General features: G+C 41.9%; 4 protein-coding genes across 4 annotated transcripts; 3 read left to right on the top strand and 1 right to left on the bottom strand.

Moving 5' to 3' along the window:
• The first annotated feature begins 636 nt into the window (after nucleotides 1-636).
• On the top strand, nucleotides 637-1763 carry LOC121055790. Its single transcript, XM_040529050.1, has one exon. The coding sequence runs from the start codon at nucleotides 682-684 to the stop codon at nucleotides 1552-1554; it is 873 nt and encodes a 290-aa protein (XP_040384984.1). The 5' UTR covers nucleotides 637-681; the 3' UTR covers nucleotides 1555-1763.
• Nucleotides 1764-6836: 5073 nt separating this feature from the next.
• On the bottom strand, nucleotides 6837-11845 carry LOC102708755 (glutamyl-tRNA(Gln) amidotransferase subunit A). The gene is made up of 14 exons (XM_040528552.1): nucleotides 11832-11845; nucleotides 10944-11208; nucleotides 10197-10289; nucleotides 9995-10111; nucleotides 9682-9906; nucleotides 9520-9602; nucleotides 9323-9423; nucleotides 8784-8907; nucleotides 8536-8690; nucleotides 8315-8451; nucleotides 8063-8233; nucleotides 7735-7959; nucleotides 7416-7649; nucleotides 6837-7268 (listed from the first exon to the last, which is right to left on the bottom strand). Exons 1-14 carry the CDS (start codon nucleotides 11843-11845, stop codon nucleotides 7170-7172), a joined length of 2043 nt encoding a protein of 680 aa, XP_040384486.1. The 3' UTR covers nucleotides 6837-7169.
• Nucleotides 11846-14131: 2286 nt separating this feature from the next.
• Nucleotides 14132-18195, top strand: LOC102701308. The gene is made up of 2 exons (XM_006662906.3): nucleotides 14132-14507; nucleotides 17209-18195. The coding sequence occupies exons 1-2, from the start codon at nucleotides 14206-14208 to the stop codon at nucleotides 17702-17704; spliced, it is 798 nt and encodes a 265-aa protein (XP_006662969.3). The 5' UTR covers nucleotides 14132-14205; the 3' UTR covers nucleotides 17705-18195.
• A 72-nt stretch (nucleotides 18196-18267) lies between these two features.
• Nucleotides 18268-19100, top strand: LOC121053194 (germin-like protein 11-1). Its single transcript, XM_040529114.1, has one exon. The coding sequence runs from the start codon at nucleotides 18276-18278 to the stop codon at nucleotides 18957-18959; it is 684 nt and encodes a 227-aa protein (XP_040385048.1). The 5' UTR covers nucleotides 18268-18275; the 3' UTR covers nucleotides 18960-19100.
• Nucleotides 19101-19392: the final 292 nt, after the last annotated feature.

The following is a 19392-nucleotide window of genomic DNA, read 5'->3' on the forward strand; positions in this document are numbered from 1 at the left end:
TTGTTTTAAAGTTTCTATTTAAAACTTTATCATATTGTATTTCTAAAGTAGACTTTTAACATTTTAATAATTATTTCTTTTGTTTATATAACTAATAACTATTACAAAATTTTATCTTTCGGCTACGAGAACAAAACGCAGCCAAAATGCTACTCCGCTGCGACCTTTTTCCTAGCCTCGTGTGTCACACACTCAGCGTGGTACTCGTAGCCAAAATGCTACTAGTTGTCACGTTGGCCCGCACGCACGCTCGACTCATCCCCACGTAGTCCACGGTCACACTTGGCAAGTCCCTCCCCAAACCTTATGCACGCCTCGAAGTGGGCCCCACCCTCTGACACCGCCTGCATCTTTTAACATATCTATCTATCTATTAATTTATATTTATATTTATATACAATAATTATTTATTTATAGCTGGGAAAAAGGGCACAACAAAAATTAAATAAAGAGATGCCAAGCTGTAGTGACGAGCCACGCTAAGATCCAAAAGAAAAGAAAAAAAAAACTGCCAGTCAAAGTGTCAAACCTGCCACCCCCATGTGGGCCCCACCTCCACCCCCTCTCCCCTCCCCCCTCTCTCTTATACCCACCTCCTCCCACACCACACGCATCTCTCCCCCAACCTCCACCGCCACCGCCACCTCGCCGGCGTCCGTCGCCGCCGCCGCCGCCATCGCCATGAAGCAGTGGAGGTCTCTCGTGTCCCTGCACTCGTCTGCGCCGTCCTGCTTCCCGCAGCCGACCGCCGCGCCGTCGCCGTGCCCGTCCCCGCCGCGGGAGGAGGAGGGGAAGAAGCAGCGGGAGGAGGAGGCGGCGGTGGTGAGGCTGGTGGGGAGCGACGGGAGGGTGAGGACGTACAGGAGGGCGGTGACGGCGAGGGAGCTGATGCAGCAGCACCCGAGGCACCTGGTGTGCCGCGCCGACGCGCTGCTCATCGGGGAGAAGATCCCCGCGGTGGCGCCCGGCGAGGAGCTGCAGCCCGGGCAGGCCTACTTCCTCCTCCCGGCGCACCTCTTCCACTCCGTCCTCTCCTTCGTCTCCCTCGCCTCCTCGCTGCTGCTGCTCCTCTCCGCCTCCACCCCGTCCGCCCGCGGCGCCGGCGCCGCCGGCGGCAAGAAGCAGCGCCCCTTCGAGCTCCTCCGCACCGCCTCCGGCACGCTCCAGATCAAGTTCTCCGACGACTTCCTCCTCGTCGACGACTCCGCCGCCGCCGACGGCGGCGGCGGCGGCAAGGCGACCGACCCGCCCGTGCTGCGCGGCGACAAGAAGCTGGAGAAGGAGTACGAGGAGCTCGTCGGGTACAGCAAGGCGCGCCGGTGGTCACCCAAGCTGGAGACCATCCAAGAAGTCGTCGCCGCCGCCGCCGCCGCCACCACCACCGTGGACGACACCACCGCCACCGCCACCACCAGAAGAAAGGGTCGAGGCCTCCCCTTCCTCGGCAGGCTCGGCAGCCGCCGCCGGCGAGACCCACCCACCACCACCACCACCACCACCACCACCACCACCCTCGTCTGCGGCAATGGCAGCGCGGTGGCGTGCTCCGGCTAGACCAAAACCTAATTAGGGGGTAATTAAGGGGGGTGATTAAGGCATTAATCTCGATCCAGCTCTGGTTTAGGCGACGGCACAGCTTCGCCTGTGCCCGCATTTGTAATTACAGAAAAAAAGTTTTGTCTTGGTGCTAATTTGTAAATGGATTTTCGTTGCATTCTGATCAGAAAAAAAATGAGAAAAAGGAGGCAAAGATGGATGGTGGCAGGCAAAATTTCTCCTCACTTTTTGCTTTCCCCTTCTCAGTTTCTGGTTTTGTTTTTAAAAAACTTTAAAGCAAGTTTAAACTGCTTCTCTCCATTTCACATCCTGTGTGCGGCAGTGGTATCCCAAAAGCCCAAAATGATTTAAAATATCTTCTAGCTTGCTCGGAAGGAAGGATTTTTGAAGAAATTTCGCGGGAATTGATGGTTCTCTTTTTGATGAATTTCGTGAAAATTGAACTGATTCATTTGTGAGGATCCTGTATAAAATTGAAAATTTCGTAGACATGTTCGTGCATTGTGATTTCAAATCAAGTTCGAATTCAGCTTTGACAAAACCGTTTGATGGAGCAGTGCACACTCACACACTCACACACCGAGATCTCTGCATCCATCCATCCACGAATTTTAAACCAAAAAACCGCACGTAGCACAAGCTTTGGTCAAAACTACAGTCCAGCACCGCATTCAAGATTTTCAAGGCACGCACGAATTTTCAGATGCCGTTTTACCGAAGCAAAGTCAGCCGGAATAACCGAATTCGAATACAAATCCAGTCAAAAATGCTCATCATGACAGGCGGTCGTTAGGCAAAAGGAACCCAAAAAATTGAAAGTTAGAAAAGGAGGTCCAAATCACTACGGTGTAAACCACGTACTACGTAATTAACCAGCGTTTCCAAGCGGATCAAAAGAGAGGCATATTCGAATATGCCGCTACGCATTACGTAATCTTATTATTCCCGATTAGTACCAAGAGACTATTTTTTGTTCTTTTTACTAGCCTGGAACGAAAAATAAACTCTTGACTAAGAAACTCCTAAACTAACTTTAAATTTAGAACTAAAAATTTAAATTTTGAGTATTTTTTGTTAGCCATGTAGTAACTTTTTTTTACCAAAGTCTACAGTAATTACTTTTTGGTCGGTCACTGTGCACTGAAACGCATGTGTGGCATGTGACCGCGTGTGGTTCGATGAGATGTCGAGATGGGAGCAGTTTGACCAGGGTCAAAATTAAAGCCAAGATTTGAAAAAAAAAAGAAGGAAATTTAAAAAAGAGAGAGAGGAGGAGGAGGAGAGCACGTTCTCCGAGGCAAACAAATCAGAAAAATTCGGGCACAATAATATGATACTACTCCTTCCAGCTCACTCACTCACTGATCGCCGGCTCCGATTCAGATCTAAATCCGGGGCGCTAATCACACGCCCTGATCGCTAATCCCGCTTTGATTAGGGCTCGCCTAATGGCGGTCGCCGGTCAAAGCCGTGACACTATCATGATCCCCCTTTGCTTTTTATTTTTTTGATTAGAATTCGGTGTGTGTGTGAGAGAGAGAGAGAGAGGTGAGAGTGCCGGCAGGTGGGGCCCGGTCCCCAGCCTGTCAATGTTGAGACTAACGGAGTAAGTGTGACCTAGGGGACCCTAGGGCTATTTTGTTATGCGATGACACGTGGATCCAGGGTCATCTCGGTACCCATTGTACTAAATTTTTAGATTTTTTCTTAAAGTTTATTTTATATACGACTTTTAGATCATTCATATATATATATATATATATGGATTTTTATTCATAATTTTTTATTTAAAAATATATACTGAAAAAAAAAGACCAAACAAACAATCACCGTATAAGGTAGAAGACGAGGGCTGCGCTTGGCCCCTCCTTTCCAACCCAAGGATTCCTCGTTTTTTACATACACGTTTTTCAAAATGTTAAACGGTGTATTTTTTTAAAAAAATTATATAAGAAAATTTCTTTAAAAATATCATATTGATCCATTTATAATTTTATATAATTAATAATTAATTAATCATATATTAATCTATTAATACTTTTGCACGCTGGATAAAACTAACACCACCCATCCAGTGAAAAAGAACGCGGCCGATGGCTTTTTGTGGCGGTGAATTTTCGCACGAAATATTTTAGATAGAAGATTTGTGTTGGATTAGTTTTGACTATATTTACACGTGGCGACTTGGGTGTGGTGGTGTGCCGTTTGACAGGGAGGGAACCGGGAATCATGTGCACTAATTGAGTGTGCTAATGAGCCGGTCAAAGCTGGTGCTTGCTCTGGATGCAATAAGACTTCCCCTTTGCTTGCGTTGAACTCATCCATTATTAAGAGATTGAGCTATTTATGAACTAGGAGTGGGCGATTAGCTATTTATGAACTAGTAGCTACTGGTATATGTCAATGGCAGGTAGGCTCATGTTAGTAAGATGTACTATCTTTATTGTATAATGTAAGACTTTTTACCATTGATTAAATTGTTAATAAATTTAGATATATATGTAAACAATACACATTAATCAAAAGATGAATTTAGATATAGATAAAAGTTCTTACCATATGAAACAGAAGGAGTACTTTGATGGAAAAGATTAGACATTAAAGGAAACATACGGTGAGTATTGTGAATCTAGATTGCAAAGAAGCTAAAGTGAGTGTTTGTTTGGACTTCTGGTCTGAGCTACTTCGTGGCCATGTTTTTTGGAACTAATATAAGTTTCTTTAGAAAATTAAATAATTTATTTCTCAGGTTCATAACTATTGTTATTAAAAATTAATTAAGTGTTTATGGCTTGTAGCATTTCTCCCGAGCCTGGTGTGAGAGAAGAGGGGACAAATGCCATAAGGATGCCTCCAAAGGGCATCAACATCATCAAAATGAGGAACAATCATCAAGCTTTCATCAGTAATTTCCTATCCCAGCACACAACCAAACCGTAAAAAATCGAGGTGGTGCTAGACCACCGTATCGGATGATTTTTTAACCTAGACGGTGCTAGATTTGGCCACCGGTGACCACCACTCGAAACCTCTCTCCAAGCGGCCATAGTGACCACGAGAGGAAGAAGGGAGCCCCGCGCGCTACTGCCCTCCTTGCACTCGCCCTGCTCTGTTGGCAGCTGCTTGGGTGGATGGGAGGAGTGGCGACGACCACCGGAATAATTAACTTTTTGTCACTCTTGTATTTGGTTATAATAGATTTGTTACTGGATCTATATGTCATAGATATATGAAGGCTCACATGTTATAATAAATCTGTTATCATCCAATTTCAAAAGTGGCAAAAAGTTAAATACCCCCACTCGGTTGGTCGTTACTCGTGCCGCCCTGGAACCGAGGGACACAAGGCCTCAAAATACAATTGAGATTCTCTACCTTTGTCGAGAAAAATTAGAGAGGAACGGTGTCGTGACTTTGAGAGTATTTTTAGTCGTTCGATTCGCAACGAACGCGCGGGATCGATCGCTGCAGTGACAATAAATAATGTATATGCTACACTGTTAAACTGTAGAGTGTTGTAGCACCAGACTCATTTTACTGTGTGTTTTTATAACTTTTCCCAACCAAATCAGAGAATCCGAATTGCCTAAAATAAGGTAAGCTTCGACCTTATGTTTGAACACGGTCTTAGTTTTCCTGTACTTATTCATTTCTGAATTTTACAGGCATTGATTTTCATACCCTTGTGTGAAATTCAAACTTTTGATAGGAGTCGGCAAATTCTGGATTAGGTGTACTGCTAAACAGGGCTTGCCTAATAAGGACCAGAGACCCTGCCTACCTGCCAGTTGGGTGTGAGTGCTAACTAACAGAGAGCATGAGAAAATTTCATTTGAGAATAGCAGTTAACTGCACACGTGGCGCCCGGAGCAGCAAGCATGGAGTCATCACTGCTGAAAAATTAAAGTGTAAATTAAACAACTAATTAATCAAATGGGCCCCTAGACTATATCTATATTTGTAATGGCTTGTTTGGCTTAGAAAGGTAGCAAAGCAGTGCAGTGCTGAGCACACAGGGAGTTTTGACCTGACAGTCAAAGATGGGGCCTTGGATCCGGGCTTCCAGCCACCATTATCTGCTCCATCCCATCACCTACATTTGTTTAATTATATTAATTAATTATTAATTATGTAGGTTATGGCCTGCCACTTGTGCAATATAGAACACCCATCACACCGTCTATATTAGCTGTGCTATTCTGCATAGTCAATCAGCAGAGAGGGCCATGCTGGAGTAATCTATACAGATGTGTATTATACAGGGTAATTTTGTAGCTAGTGTATAGCATGGTTCATTTTTTTACAAGATGTGAGCTGCAAAAAACCAAAAACCAGGTGAAGCCTAAGTTAATTAATTAATTAGATGGTTGATAGATCTACCTTGGTTGTATTTCAATTTGGGGAGTGCTTGAAGGTGTGGTTGGCTAGAGCTTGTCGTTGGCACATAGAAGAATATTAGGGAGTGTTATTTTGCGGTTGTAAGAGGGAATGTAAAAGATTATTTGATTTGTTTGACATCTATTTATTGGTATAAGCGCTAAACTTAATTACTATAAAATTGAAATTAAACTTGCATATATAAATGTTTTGGAAAAAGAAATGCATCGTTTAGCCGTTTGTGAATTGTGAGTGGAAAAGTTGAGAAAAGAAAACTGAAAATACGCTATGTATAAGAACAAGTCTAAGAGAAAATTTAATAGTATAGTTAACTATTAGCTCTAAATCATCTATAGTCAATCTAATAGCCAATTCATATAATAGTTACCTATGAAACATATTTTACACTATTAATATCAAGTCCTACCTATCATACACATTTTGCGTCTTAGAATCTGTACTACAGTTAGCTACAAATCTATAGCTCGTTACTCTTGTTTCTCTTCTCTTATCTTCTAAAAATATATTTATTTATAACTGATTTATAGTGTGTTATTATACCTGCTCTAAGTCATTAGTGTATATTAGTTATTAATTACTGTAAAATTTGAAATATATTTATTTAAATTTAATATTTATTTATTTAACTTTTTAGAGAAGCTTTCTACATAAAAACATATTCTGACCGTTCGGGAAGCGCACTGACAATCACACATTCACACTGTTAGTCTCGCTCGTATGATTTGTAATTTGAAATTTTAGAATTAATTTAGTTGCATTCTCATTTTATTTATATTTTTTATTTGTATTTTAATTACTCAGCCTTAGTTTTTAAACCACTAGAAAAATATATGTATGTTTATTTTTAAAATTTTCAAATGATAGGACAATGACTACCCGGTGAAATTGACAAAATATTGCCGGTAGTAACTTAGCCCCTCAAAATAACCCAACCTGAAATTTATCATGCTTCTATGAAGATTTAAACTCATTACCTTAAGTTCTACTTAGATCATTGCAACCATTAGACTATACATATCTTTTCACTAAGCTGTGTATACATATATAAACATTTCCTTTACTTTCTCCAAATGACTTGCAACTGAGACAGATTCTGCAAGGTCATATTACTACATCTCATTTTTCTCGATGAAACTAACACATTGGGTTTGATGATCTGAAACTTCAGCTCTGATGCACACGCCCCCATCATCACTCAATAATCAGGCAGCTTCTTACCGGTGTACATTGTCGTCGGGGCCTAGATCGTCGATCGGTGGCCGCTGTGTGTGGTGGTCGGTGACAGATTGGTACGCCATTGCCAGGGCTAGGGCCTGCGCAAGATACACGGATCAAAACGACAAGCCATCATCACTACTGTTCTTCACGCCAACACAACAGAAAAAAGGTTTTATGGTCTGAACTCTGAAGGTACTGGTGCCATCTAACAAGATGTCCTGAGATGATCAGAAAGCACTTACAATGTGGTCATGGTCAGGAGGAGCGTAGATGCCTGTGGTCACGGTGGTTCTTCTCCTCGTGCCGGCTTCGGGTGGGTTCTCGATGCTCTTGAAGCCCGTTGGCACCACGGCCACCGGCATCCCCACAAGGTTTCCCAGGCAAACGAGCTCCCAGTCAGTCACATTGCCAATGAATGCGTCGACGGTGAAGCTCTCTCTGACTTCTTTTATCAGTTTACACCGCGCTCGCTGCGCCTGTTCATTAAAAGAACAAGGATACAAATGATGACGAGTCCGATAGGCAAGTATAAGAGAGGGGTGGATATGCTTAGTAAAGCACCTGCATATAGTCTACTGCTGGGATTAACCGTGCACGGCGAAGCTCCACCGGCCATTGGTCTTGAGCTTCATAGTCATCATCATGTCCCTCACGTTGCCAGTTGTCAAAGTGTGCAAGCATGTCAACATCCATTGTGATGTTCAGAATGGACTGGACTGATTCGACGGTGTAATTCAGCTTGAAAGGCACAAGCTTAACGCCCTTGGCCGAAAGAACGTTAACAACCTGATATGATGAAATCAATAAGAATTTTAAGCATATCTGACGAAATCAGGATTGAGTAATATAAATAACTAGGCTATTGCGTACAGAAAAATCTCCCAACTACCTCCATCTCAGCACTGTCAAGATATCCAACAGTGAGTTGTGTGATGTCAACATGAAAGGGATCCTCTATAGCAACTTCACGAGATGAAGGATCGCTAGCATCCTTGCCACGAATTGCATCAAGTACGACAGCACAATCTATTGCACTTCTGCAGAAAGGACCAAGTTTATCCTGCCATATAAACCAAGATAATCATCGTTCAAAAGATCGACTTAGATATGACTGGGGAAACATAGACTTTGCATGGAATACCAAGCTCTCTGAAATGCTCATGACGCCGGTCCGTGCAACTGTTCCAAATGTTGGGCGCAAAGCAGTTACTCCACATCTAGCGGCTGGATATGTTATGGAACCTGCAGTTTCTGAACCTATTGCAAAAGGAACCATTCCTAGTGCAATGAAAAATACTTTGTTGAGTATTTGAGCGCATATATTCATCTTCTTACACATGTAAATAGGCTGTAGAAATTAACCTGCAGAGGTGCTAGCTGCTGGCCCTGCTGATGACCCAGTAGAAAACTCCTCAATGTTCCAGGGGTTTCTTGTTCTTCCCCCAAACCATATATCATCGTAGGCAAGTGAACCTGTTACAAGTTTTGCTACAAGGACTGCGCCAGCAGACTTCAGTCTGAAGAACATGGCATACACAAAAGAGGAAGTAATTAGAATTGATTTTATAACATTACTCAAACACGAAGTACATAACCGAGAACAAACAAACCTTTTGTAGACAAAGGCTTCAATATCAAGAACTTGGTTCTCAAAAGTTTTTGAGCCCCAAGTAGTCTTGTAGTCTGGCACTGCAATTATATCTTTAAGGCCATATGGGATGCCATGCAAGGGACCTAAAATAAAGATTTGTTAATGCAATTTTTGCTGTTGACCATAACATTGGTATGCAATGTACTTGCTTCTAGTACGACTTCGACCAAAACAGTACCCTAATAATGGTATAGATGAGAAAACTTTTAAAGGCAAACAAAGGAGAGAATCCCCACTTGTAACACAGTCACAGACATGGATTCATCTACGGAAAATGCCAGTAATTAACATTATGTTCCACAGGTTTCAGGATAACAATGCACTGCAAACAAGAAGCTTCAATAGTGTATTATGTAAAAAAAATTTGGATCATTTCCACATGTGAGCTACATGTGCCATAATATATCAGAGACAATAGACAAAAACAAGATCAAGATTACATGAATATAGTGATAGGAGATATTATCTGTGTGGATCTAAAGCAGATTTGCTATGTACCAAGATATTTTCCTTGCTCCAGCAAGTCATCTGCCTCTTTTGCTTGTTGGTATGCTAAATCATCAGTGACAGTAATAACGGATTTGATAACAGGACCATACCTATTAAAAGGAGTTACATGACCAAAATAATACTACTCTTGAGCCTCTTATAAGTCCATATGAAACAAATGACGAAGACAGAAAAATGGGCTTAACCTCTTTAATCTCCTTAAGAACACATCAGTAAGTTCATGTGATGTTAACTGTTTTGTCCTGATTAGCTCTCCGAGCTCAATTATCTGACACGAAGATGAGCGGATTGAGAGGAGTTAATTTGAAGTATGTAGCCTGTATGATAAGATAGTTAAAAATACTGACCGACATAAATGCAATATCTTCATCTTTAATAGGGCGATATACTGAAGAACTATGGGGGTAGTCAAATCTTTTTCTCTCACTGATTTTGCTTTCATCACTCCATGATGATTTGAAGACCAGAGCAGATGGGTTATGCAATCCACCGTTCTCCACAGCTACCAATTTCCGGTTGTCTCTAAACGCAGGTACATTAAATTCTTTTGCACCATCTTCCATCTCCCGTAACTAGCAGAACATAGGTAGTGTAGACACACAAAAAATTAAATTAATGCACTACTTGGCTGTGGAAACTAAAAGAATATTTCGAAAATACTTTTGAATCGTTGAAAAAATCAGCATCAAAGTACTTCATGGAACCCTTCAAGGCAATCACACCACTAATTGGTTCTTTTCTGAAAACATCTTTTGCAGAAACAGCTTCCTTTGTATCCTGAAAATGAACAGACAAATTGATATCTCAAAAAAACAAAGGTGCAATGAAAAGAAACTGAATATCCAAAAAAGAACAAACATGCCTTCCAAATCTTGTGGTATTTGGAGACAAGAGTATATGAGTGGCTCTTCCCACAGGTTGGCAAGGGTAACCATGAGCACTTTGTTGGCCACGCCTGTGTTTCAAATAAAAACAAATAAGTAGCCATAACAGTGCTTTCAACAGGAAGAGTTACAAATGGCTGACATTAGGCAAAGTGAATCGGCCATGAATTGAGGCTCTGAACAGGAATAAACGCCGAGTTATCAACTTTTAAACAAATATTATACTTTCTATTATCAGTCTAAATAGTTAAAACTTAAATGGAGAAGTTTATATCTGTATGAACCCTTGGTTGTGGCCAAAAATCACAGGTGCACCCGGACATTTTCAGCCATTAGACAAACAATCTTAGAAACGACACCTGAACTTACTCCTGAACTCAGGAAATTTCAGCACAGCAGCAAAACTAGGGTAATCTACTAATCGGCAAGTCCAAGACCAAGAGCAGGTAAAACAACCTATATTAATTGTCAGGACTCTCACTATCCACAGCCCCCGGTTTCTTTGACCTGACAAGATCAACAAAAATCTCTAAAGTGCACCGAATGATAACGCAGTCGCAAAATGCCAAGAACATTCTTGTGCAGTTTCAGCAAGTTCAGAGATGCAATCAACAGCATGGTGGGGGAATTGGGGATGCAATTAAAAAAAACAGTAGGACCGGTTTGGGATTCCAAGAACTAGTCAGAGGGGGGCGACAGGAGGGTGAGAGAGCCAAGGGGCTTACCATTCCGGCGAGGCTCGCGATGCCGCCGGTTCTTGGCGCCGGCGCGGCGGTGGCCGTTGCCGGGACAGAAAAGGAGAGGAAGAGCAGGTGGTGGAGGAGGAGGAGCAGCAGCAGGAGGCGGTGGAGGGGGCGACGTGGATCCCGCATGGCTGACACTTGGCGGGAAGGGGGGAGGCAGCGAGGGATGGCTGCAGCCTGCAGCCTGCAGCCTGCAGGAGGGAGGACCGGAGGAGCAGCTGCTTGGGAAGACGATTGTAGTGTTGGCCTATGTTATCAAACCAGATAAGTTAAAATACTTTCTTATTTTATAATTATAAAACTCATTTAATGATCTCGTCAAGTCAGTAATTTTGCTAATATGATACCTTATTTAATGTGTATTACATCTTCATAAAATATAGACTGGTCTTAGTGATTACTATGATATTCATGCTTAAGTCCTTCCCTTTCATTTCTTTGTCACTTTCATCTATGTTTTTTTGGGTTGTTGGAGATTTGGGTTTTGATTTTGATCTTCATGTGTATTTTGGGGTTGTTGAAGATTTGGCTTTGATTTTGGCCATGTTTTTGGGCTCCAAATTCTAACTCCTAACTCAAAACTTCTACTTTAATACGATCTATGTCTTGCAGGAGCTAAAGTGTAACTCAAAACTGTTTTGCTAACTTGGTCAGCTCCAGAACTTCTAAAAGAGTGCACTGTGCTAGGTCGATAATAATACCTTTGTGGTTTTAGTAGCAGATGAGTTTATATAATTAGAATACTAAATTAGAGAGTAAATTAGAGAGTGGGTCTTTTAGAGTGAAGTGGAGCTGTGTAGAAAAAAAAACATCTCCACACATGTAGTTCATTTTTTATGAGCAACTCTACTAACTCTGTTCCAAAAATACTGAATATTTACCATTTGCGCACAACTCCGGTTCTAATCAAGTTAGAGTTGGAAGCTATAGTTATGTCAAATGGGCTCTTTATTTACATCTTATATTGTGAGTGTGACTGTTATCATAACTACCTTTAAAAACAAGACTATTTCACGGGTTCTGTAATTATATGTTTCAATTATATCTACGTACGGCTATTTGAAAAAAAAAGCATGTTATGAGTTAGCCACGGTCATATATTTTCTATTTTTAGAATAACATTTATCTAAACTTTTCAAACATTGACTATCAATCTACATATGCTAGGTTTTATTGTAAACTAAACATTTGACATGTAATTAACCCTCACAGTTTTAAAAGTTTGAACAAATCCTATCCTAAAAGGCAAATATTCAATTGGACATATTTTTTATGGAAGGTGGATATATAATTTGTTAGCCTTGAAGTTGGTGGTTTGTTCACAACCTATTATACCATTATACCATTGAAATCTTTTATGGTTGGTTAAAATTTGCAAGATTATGTGTACTTTAATAAAACCATCACAAACTACATATTTATGTTATTATATTGAACTACATATGATAAAGTTTGTATCATAGTGTTGACGTCAAAAGTTTACTGATGATGTATTATACACGAAGGCCTGAAAGTCAATCTAAGACCGTTTCAGTGCATGACCTAAATTTCTAGAAAACACGGGCGTGCCAGTCAGTTTGATCCTATAACTAGTAACATAGGCGTGCCAGCCATTATCTTTATAAATCACTAATTAGATTGTTGTCATCTTGAGTTTTATTTTGAGTTGTCTTCTTTGAAGCGTCACTTAAAAAAAGCTTTAGATATTCACAATGCTAATAGGTCATACTTGTCTAACAGAAATCACAAAATTCCGTCGCTATCCACTGCACAAATCACAAAATTCGGCCCTCCATTGGCCCACGCAGGCCGATCATGCGCTGTGCAGTATGGAAAGCAACCAGAAAAAAAAAAGCAAATAGAGATTTATCCACAGTCAGTAAACACAATTAATCTAGGGATAATGTGATAACAAATTTACCACAACTAGATTCTTTCACACTAGTAAATACGCATTTGCTTATGCATACTGTTAATATTTTTCTTTAAGAAAAGCATTCTCTGCAAAATTCTACTTCTCTGTTCTAGAATGTAAGTGTTTTTAGTATCGTCTAGATTCATGTGAATTCTAATGAATATTGATGAATATATAAAACCATACATATATAGATTAATCATAGGGTTGGGCAATATCAAAAAGTTTTTCAATTTGGATCAAATGTATTACTTAGGATTCTGACTGATATAATCGTATAGTCATATCCGCAATCATTAGATAAATAATCATCATATTGTTTTAATTCTAAATACGCTATAGTGTCCTATATATTCCGTATTATATTTGAACCCGTTTGCAATATGTGAACATGCTACAAGTTATATGGACCCCTAATTAAGCCCAACTCCTTACTGATTTTTTTTTTGCAGCCTAGGACTAAAGATAGACCTCATTTCATGGGCCCAAACATTTCTAGGCCCAATGACCGCACTCCAGTCCGGGCCCACCTCCACTACCGGTTCCTCGCGCTCGCGGTTGATTAGAAAAAAAATTTGCATCGAAAAAACAAGTAATTAGTCAGTGGACACTGTAAGATCATAAATTTACTGGAGGACAGCATAAAAATGTAATAATTAGCTAGTAGACACTCCGGCCATTATTTTATTTATTTCTAAGTTAAAAAATTTAAAAATAACGAGATTACCCTCGGTGGCCGGGTTGCCGCTGTCCTCGCCGCAGCTGGGTCGCCGCTGCTGCCATCGGCTCACTCGTTCTGTAGGCTAGGGTTTGGATGTGGTGTGGCGCCTAGACCGACCGGATCTAATTTAACCGGACCCAGTCGGCATAGCGAGTTGACCACCGAGGACAATCTCGTTATTTTTAAAATTTTTGACTTAGAAATAAATAAAATAATGGCCGGGGTGTCTACCAGCTAATTATCATATTTTTATGGTGCTCTACAGCAAATTCATGATTTTATGGTGTCCATCGGTTAATTACGCGTTTTTTCGATCCTCTAGCAAATTTTGCAAAAAAAAAAAAAAACATTCCACGTGTTCGCGGTTCGCACTAGTGACAGCCTGGCACGATCTTGAACCGTCCGATCGAGATCCGACCGCCCGTGCCTCCCCAGCCACGTCACCTCCCACCCCCGGCGGCCACGTGTCCCCACCTCCCACTTCTTCTCGCCGCACGCCGCCGCCGCCGACCGGATACAAAAAAAAAAAAAAACGCGGCGCCGCGCGCAAGTCCGCGAGAGCGAGAGGGTGGGACGTGGGAGTCTGGGAGACGCTGCGGCGAGCGGAGATGGCGAGGGGGAGGGGGTGGGCGCGCGGGGCGGTGGCGTTCGCGTGCGCGGCGGCGGCGGTGGCGGCGGGGAGGAGGTACGGGTGGGACGGGGAGGCGGCGTTCCGGAGGCGGAGGGACGCGCTGGGGCCCTGGGCGGCGCCCGCGTACGTGGCGGCGCACGCGCTCACGCTCGCGGTGTGCCCGCCCTACGCCATCTTCTTCGAGGGCGCCGCCGCGCTCGTCTTCGGGTTCCTCCCGGGCGTCGCCTGCGTCTTCTCCGCCAAGGTGCTCGGCGCCTCGCTCTCCTTCTGGATCGGGAGGTACGGACGAATTTCTACTTCCCCTCGTCGTGTTTTCGTTTTTTTTTTGGTTTCGTTTTCGTCGCGGTCATCAATGTTTGTAGGACGTGAGATCTACAGATACTGTATCTGTGTCCTGATCTAGCAACCCCGAAGGGGGCAAAAATGTGTGTTTGGCATCGATCATGACAATTTGGACAAGAATTTTGAGGGAAAAAGTGAGAAAAAAGTATGATCTTGGATGAGTTGAGAGGAAAAAACCTGACATTTTGGTCCTTTGGGGTTTCTTGTGTCCTAGTAGAAAGTTGTAAGATTCTTTACTTGTTCCATGTAGATTTGTGGGGATTTTGCTTTATATTGACTGGACTGTGCTGTGCTTATGGGATTAAAGAAGTACCGCGATCTAAGGGAGATTTGAGATTTGTTGCATTTCATTTTTTGATCAACGGTGGTTTGGTAGGTTCTAGAACTGAAAAATTGCAAATAAACTACTCTGTAGAATATTCGTCCTCTTTGAGGAATTGCCAGAATACATAAATTCGGAAGCTACCGAGATGAAAATCAACTCAGCTGTCTAACCTCTTTTTTTTTCCTCCAAGTGTGCTTATGTAAATCAGCAATAGATAATGTACTACTGCAGTAGGAACGATAAGGGAACTTGGACTTGAGATCCAGAGGGACAATGATTCAATGGTTTGAACAGAACACAAGGGTACACTGCTAGCAGCTTTAGCCAGTAATTGACAATGTGTCAACAGTAATTATTTTAGCCCAGGAGAAAAATCAGTGAAATGATCTAATGATCAGGCATCGCATTAAGCTAGCATATACATGTAAGATCATGAATTAGAGATTCTACTCTAGTGCCGAATTGCCACACACCTCATTCAAGACTTAATTCATCATCACTGAGCAATTATTACCAAAACCTGCCACATATATCATGCAAGCATCCCAATACGGAATGAGGCACGTCACTTTGCAAGAATAAAAAGGGGTAAACAAACAACTCACAGTACACCTACCAGCTGCTAGTATCAAGGCAAAGCACGTCAATGATGACGCTGCTCTTGAAAACCTATTCAGGGCTGCTATGTGAGGATTCACCAGTGATGGTTTATGGAGATACCATTGCTGCTAACAACATGGTGTGGTACACCACCGCACAATCCCGAGAGGCAGTTGAATGCCACCCAGAGAAAAGACCTAATCACCTAGCCAAGGTAGATGAAGTTGCAGCACGAAGCACATGCGAATGTGCCTGGTCTAGACCACCACAACTGCGTGCAAACACATGATCAGTTCCTCCAATTTGCAGATGACCAGCACACACACAGAGAAGCCATGCCATGCCACACAACCACAACCCTTCATGCTGCAGGATTGACTAACCACATCACGCTTCTAGCAGCAGCACCCCTTATAACCATGTGCTCAGCATGGCTGGTGCACATGTTTGAGTTTGGGAAGAAGGTGGAGTTCACCACAAGAGCTCAGGAAGAATGGCAAGATTCCATATATTGAGCCTTAAGACTGGAATGGTCACCGCCCCCTCCACCATGTCTCCTGAACACACAACGTAAGCTCGCACATGGAAGATGAGTGGCCAGTAGAGCAAGGCACCCCCTTCACCCCTGCTTGATAACTAGGGGAAACCCTCACGTCATGGGTTTAAAAGGCCTAAAGCAGGCCTGAGGCACTCACATTATCCCCTTTTTCCTTTCTATTCTGATGAAATCTAGGTAAAAACTTGAATATTCCAACAATACTAACTATCAGCTTGTGCACAGCTAATCTAGTTGTGAGGAAAAATCATAAGCTGACTAATAGCGACTATGGTTATCTTTTAGCATCACTTTCTGATGCTGATGTTGTATAGGCTGTCTGTTAATTGCCATAACATTCAGCACTAACATGATTTTTTATAGCAAATCCAAATATTGTCATCTTTTGCAATGTACATAACCTTTTTCAGGTCTGCTTGTTCTTCTGTTCTTGAAAGTTGGATGCACTGTGGACGTTTTTACACCTTTCTTTTTATTATGGACAATAAATGAGGTCAAATTTCAGCTAATAAGAAACCATAATCTCTTTGCTCTAACACATCTTGATGTGTACACTATGCAGGAATCTAGATATAAGGCCCACTATATGTTGATGACTTGATTGTTTTGCAGATTGATGTCCTGGATAACTTTTTTTTTCCTGGCTAAATAAAGAAAGTAAAATCCCATCTTACGTGGTTGGGTAAATGAACTTGACAACTAAATTTAGAATGTTATATTTTGGCTGGTGATGCCATGCTAGTTAGCTCTTGCACTTATGCTGGTTCCATACTGAACATTGATACACTGAAAAGCGACCGTGCATATTTAACTATACTGATTGTCTCTTCAGCCCCAATAGCATCATCACGTTAACCAGTCTAAGTCTATAAAACTGTACTGGGATCTGGATGTACATCCTACTATATGTCCTGGATCACAATCGTTTTATCTTGATAAAGTAAGTAATTTCCCCATCTCTGTGTTTATTGGGAAATTGTTCTATGTCCATTCATTTGTAAATAGTCCATCAGCTTCTGTAGGGCTGTAACCATGGATTTGTGCTGTTACCATCTAGACTATATTTTCCTTTTTATTGCTTAAAAAGAAACTTATAGTCTTTCTTAATTATACCTTTAGTCCTGGCTCTCTTTGCTAATCTATCTTAAAATTTTCAGGGCAATTTTCAGAATCTTTACTTCAGCAATGGATTGGTTAAAGAGTAACAAGTACTTCCATGTTGTGGTTAAAGGAGTTGAACGTGATGGCTGGAAATTTGTGCTACTTGCTAGATTTTCTCCTCTGCCTTCCTACATCATTAACTATGCTCTATCTGCCACCGACGTTGGGTTTTTCAAAGACTTTCTACTTCCCACAGTAGTTGGTTGCTTACCGATGATCCTACAGAATGTTTCGATTGTTAGCCTTGCTGGAGCTGCAGTGGCTTCGACCACAGGATCTGAGAAATCTCGAATATATTCTTACTTGTTCCCGGTCCTTGGGATAATGTCTAGCGTTCTCATTTCGTGGAGGATCAAGCAATATTCTTCTGCCCTTGTTATTCCTGAAGAGCTTAAAAATCCGTCTACTAATGGAAAGGCTAATGTGGAATGTAAGCCGACTTCAGTACTGTCTGAAAATACCAACTTTGGGGAAACTAGGAAAAGAATGTGACCATCACAATTTCTTGCATATTTGCACTGTGAAGAGCTACTAGTACAAAACATGTTGAGTTAGATGCAGACCAAGATGCCACAGAGGTCAATGACTACCGTAAACTATGCTGTCTGTTTCATGCCATTGTTTTTGGGGCATTTAACAGATGCTCAGTTTGCTACTCTCTTATTTCTGCCTTTAAGCTCTTCTCTTTCTGATAGATGCTATTGCAAGGTGAAACTACGTAGAAGTTCAGATGCTGTATCTAAGTTTAATATGGCGGTTTAGGATTGTCTTGTTAAATTATATCCAAGGAAACCAGTATTGGTTTTTCTTCCCCATTTGTACTAAACTCATATATAAACTTCATAGAATCAAGTGTTCTATTGGACCAGAATTCAGAACTATTGCTGCTGTTCCAAAGTACAACAGCTGTATTAGATTTTTATTTATAAGCAGTTGTACATATATACTCTTCTTTACCCACAATCCAAAGCAATTTCTGTAGTGAACTCCAAGAATCTTAGCACATTATACTCAGACTTCTGACTTTGGTTGCACTCCTGTCTCAAACACATTATTTAACCCCATGTTCATCATGCTTCACTGTCTTTGTGTCCAACAATTCCAAGATATGAAGCTCTCCACTGTCCTATGTTCACACATTCTTCTCCTTGGTCTCTTTACTCCCAAAATCCTATCAGATAGCCCTCCTCTTCAGGATGTATGCCCTATGGCACCCCAGGGTGAAAGGAAGCTATTCATGAATGGTTTCCTCTGCAAGAGCCCAAGCACCATACTGGCCTCTGACTTCAAGACATTGCTGCTCAACCATGCTGGAGACCTGGAAAACATGGCCCGGTCATCGGTGAACATCGTCACCGCCACCGAGTTCCCTGGCCTGAACACCCTTGGCTTGTCAATGGCGAGGGCCGACATCGCGCCCAGCGGTGCGGTCCTTCCCCACTCTCACCCAAGAGCATCAGAGATGATGTTTGTTCACAGTGGAAGTGTGGTGGCAGGGTTCTTTGACACCAGGGGAAAGCTGTTTCAGAAGACTCTTGCTGAGGGGGATGTGTTCATCTTCCCTAGAGGCTTGGTTCATTTCATCATGAACTATGGTTTCAGCCTCGCGACAACTTTCTCGGTGCTCAACAGTCAGAACCCGGGTGTGGTTGGCATCGCCCATGCAATGTTTGCGCCAGATTCAGAGGTAGCGGAAGGGCTGATGACCAGAATGTTGAGTTTCAGAGACATGGGGATGGATGGATGATAACAGCACTGTCAATTCACCATGGTTTTACTGATGATGGGGTTTATTCAAGATCGTAGATACATACAGATGATGTTTTTTATTCCATCCGTTCTATATTATAAGACTTTCTAGGTTTGCTTAGATTTATCTATGTATCAATGTATATGTTTTGTATATGTATTTAGATTCATTAGCGCATAAATAAATCTAGGCAAGACCAGAAAATCTTATAATATGGAATGAAACGGAGGTAATAATTCATATCCGACAATTTCACTCAAGAGTGGTGTTGTAACCATGTTTATACTATATGATCCAGTTGCTCGATTACTCTTCAGCTATTGTGGTCCTGAATCTGAAAGATGCAGCATCTCATCACACAAATATTAAGACCAGAAACTTCAAAATATTCCCTTACAGGTGGCTGAAACGCAAGATCTTATGCCTGATC

This window comes from Oryza brachyantha, chromosome 11, assembly GCF_000231095.2.
Source record: "Oryza brachyantha chromosome 11, ObraRS2, whole genome shotgun sequence".
Taxonomy (NCBI): Eukaryota; Viridiplantae; Streptophyta; class Magnoliopsida; order Poales; family Poaceae; genus Oryza; species Oryza brachyantha.